Source organism: Octopus bimaculoides, chromosome 4, assembly GCF_001194135.2.
Source record: "Octopus bimaculoides isolate UCB-OBI-ISO-001 chromosome 4, ASM119413v2, whole genome shotgun sequence".
In the NCBI taxonomy this organism is placed as follows: domain Eukaryota; kingdom Metazoa; phylum Mollusca; class Cephalopoda; order Octopoda; family Octopodidae; genus Octopus; species Octopus bimaculoides.
In genome coordinates this window covers 94,438,780-94,440,948 of record NC_068984.1, presented here as the reverse complement: position 1 = coordinate 94,440,948, position 2,169 = coordinate 94,438,780, and the positions used below count along the sequence as shown (strand labels likewise).

General features: G+C 34.8%; 1 protein-coding gene across 2 annotated transcripts in view; it reads left to right on the top strand.

Annotated features, from left to right (window-relative positions):
• Positions 1 to 1,033: 1,033 nt before the first annotated feature.
• Positions 1,034 to 2,169, top strand: part of LOC106872494 (SLIT-ROBO Rho GTPase-activating protein 1-like) — a 518,762-nt gene continuing 517,626 nt past the window's right edge. Inside the window, exon 1 of one of the 2 annotated variants that reach the window (XM_052967274.1) lies at positions 1,034 to 1,317. In XM_052967274.1, coding sequence (XP_052823234.1) covers positions 1,254 to 1,317 — 64 coding nt within the window. In that variant the 5' untranslated portion in view covers positions 1,034 to 1,253. The remainder of the gene's footprint in view (positions 1,318 to 2,169) is intronic. The other variant, XM_052967276.1, reaches the window with a different exon arrangement.

The window sequence follows — 2,169 nt, the reverse complement described above, 5'->3', positions numbered from 1 at the left end:
ATTTATAGCGTTAAGAGGGCTCCAAGACGATGATAGAATTTTACTCTATCACGTGACCTTATTAGGGGCTGTGATTGGTCAGTTTGCGTTCTGGCGGGAACGGTTCGAAGAAGTTGCCGATTCGAATAATAATCAGTCACGTGATGACAAGGAATGGGTTCTCTACTACGCTCGCATTTATTTATATTTAAATGAGAAGATTGTATGTAATGGCGATAGTAGTTTTGTATCTAATGGCGATAGGTAGTTTCACTACATATGTATGTATGTATGTATGTAGAAATACTCGAGTTGATGTCCGAAGTTACAATAAGCCCACTGGAAGTGAAGGCCCCTTGGACTGTGTTTAGGCATCCTTCTAGGAAAAAGGCTATCTTGTGCATAAAACCAGCTCTGCCAAACTGGATATCTTGCACTTTGGTAAAGTGTAAGATATCCAGTTCGCTTGAGCTGGTTTTATATACAAGATAATCTTCCAATAGGGATGTCTTAATAAAGAACAAGGGGCCCACTCTCAGTGGGCTTATTGTGACCTCGGACATCAACTTGAGTAATTATACATACATACATACATACATAAATACATACATACATACGTACGTACATACATACATACAATACTGATACACAACACATCTGTTAAATGAAACTTGAAATTTTGAAAAAATTATGCGATGAGTGTCTGTATGTATGTGTGCTTATCCACTAATTTGTTTTTCACGTGAAATTCCGATGTAATTGTAATCTACACCACCTGAAAGGTATTTGTAGAAAATTTCATTAAAAAATTCTGTTATGAGGAAATGAAGTCGGTGAGAGGGCACAATTGTGTAGGTATGCCTGTATGTATGTGTAGCTAGGAATCCATAAGTCAGGGAAATCAGGCACTAGTATGTGTCAATAGCGGAAAAAATGGATCTACATTATTTTATACACACACACAGCCACCGAGAGAGAAAGAGAGCAAGAAAGGGAAGGAGAGGGAGAGAAGGAAACAGAGACACAAAGAGAGAGAAAGTGGGCGTCAGTTTAGTCAGAGTGATGAGGAGAGTGTAACTGAATCTAAAAGGAGTGTTAGTGTAGTCGTAATTAGATCGCATACAAAGAGAGAGAGCGGGAGGAGCAGCAAGTGAAGTGCTCCTTTTTAAGATACAGTAGTATAGAGTAGGAAAGCGCGTTAAGGCGACCGGTGTTCACTTTGGTACTAAAAATTTTTACTACTACTTCGGACTATCAGTCAGGATTATTTTACGATGGCTGATCGCAAGGCTAAAAAGGAAAAGGAACTGCTTCTTGTATTCGAAGGTCAAGTCAGAGGTAAGTTTTGTCACAAAGTCTGAGAGTCTTTTTCTCATTTGGTTTCAATTGTCGTTTAACTGCAACGAGAGAAGGGTATCGTGTGTATCATGCAGCACATTTGCCCCTGGAATACTATATTTTCTTTCTTACTTTCTCTCCTCATCTATTTTATGGAATTTCATTAGCTATTGTTTTAATTTACCGTTTTATTCTTCACAAAATAAATGTTTCTAGTATTTTCATTACAGTTATAATCATGTGCCAATTTTATGACTTTTTCATCCTGGTATATATATATATATATATATATATATATATATATATATATATATATATATATATACATACACACACACACACATATTAATGAGGGCACACAATGTGAATGTCTGTTGTACAACCTCTTTTGTAATGTATTGATAGTTTTACAGCCTATATGTCAATAATTTTATTATACAATTTTACGATAGATAAGATATATTAACAGTACTTTTACACACACCTATTTATGTCATCACGGTAATTCGGTTTCGATTTTCGGTTGGAGCCTTTTCAATGACGTCTTAAAAAAAATCATCTCAATTGTTTTTGGCCTCACTTACAAATATGACGCTTCTGCACCTTGTTAAGAAGTATATATAAATACATTGAACACATGTGAATGTATAAAGATTATCAATAATAATAAATATTCATAGTAATACACATTGCCTTTTATCTAATCTGGTGTTTGTTGAAAGAGAGAATTTGACATTTTTATTTTTATTCCTTTTATAGATTTAAAAACAATCGGAGCTAATTTTCTGCGACCGGAACATTTTTAGTTTCGTTTTAGTTTAAATAATTCAAACACACTAGTTCGGATATAAG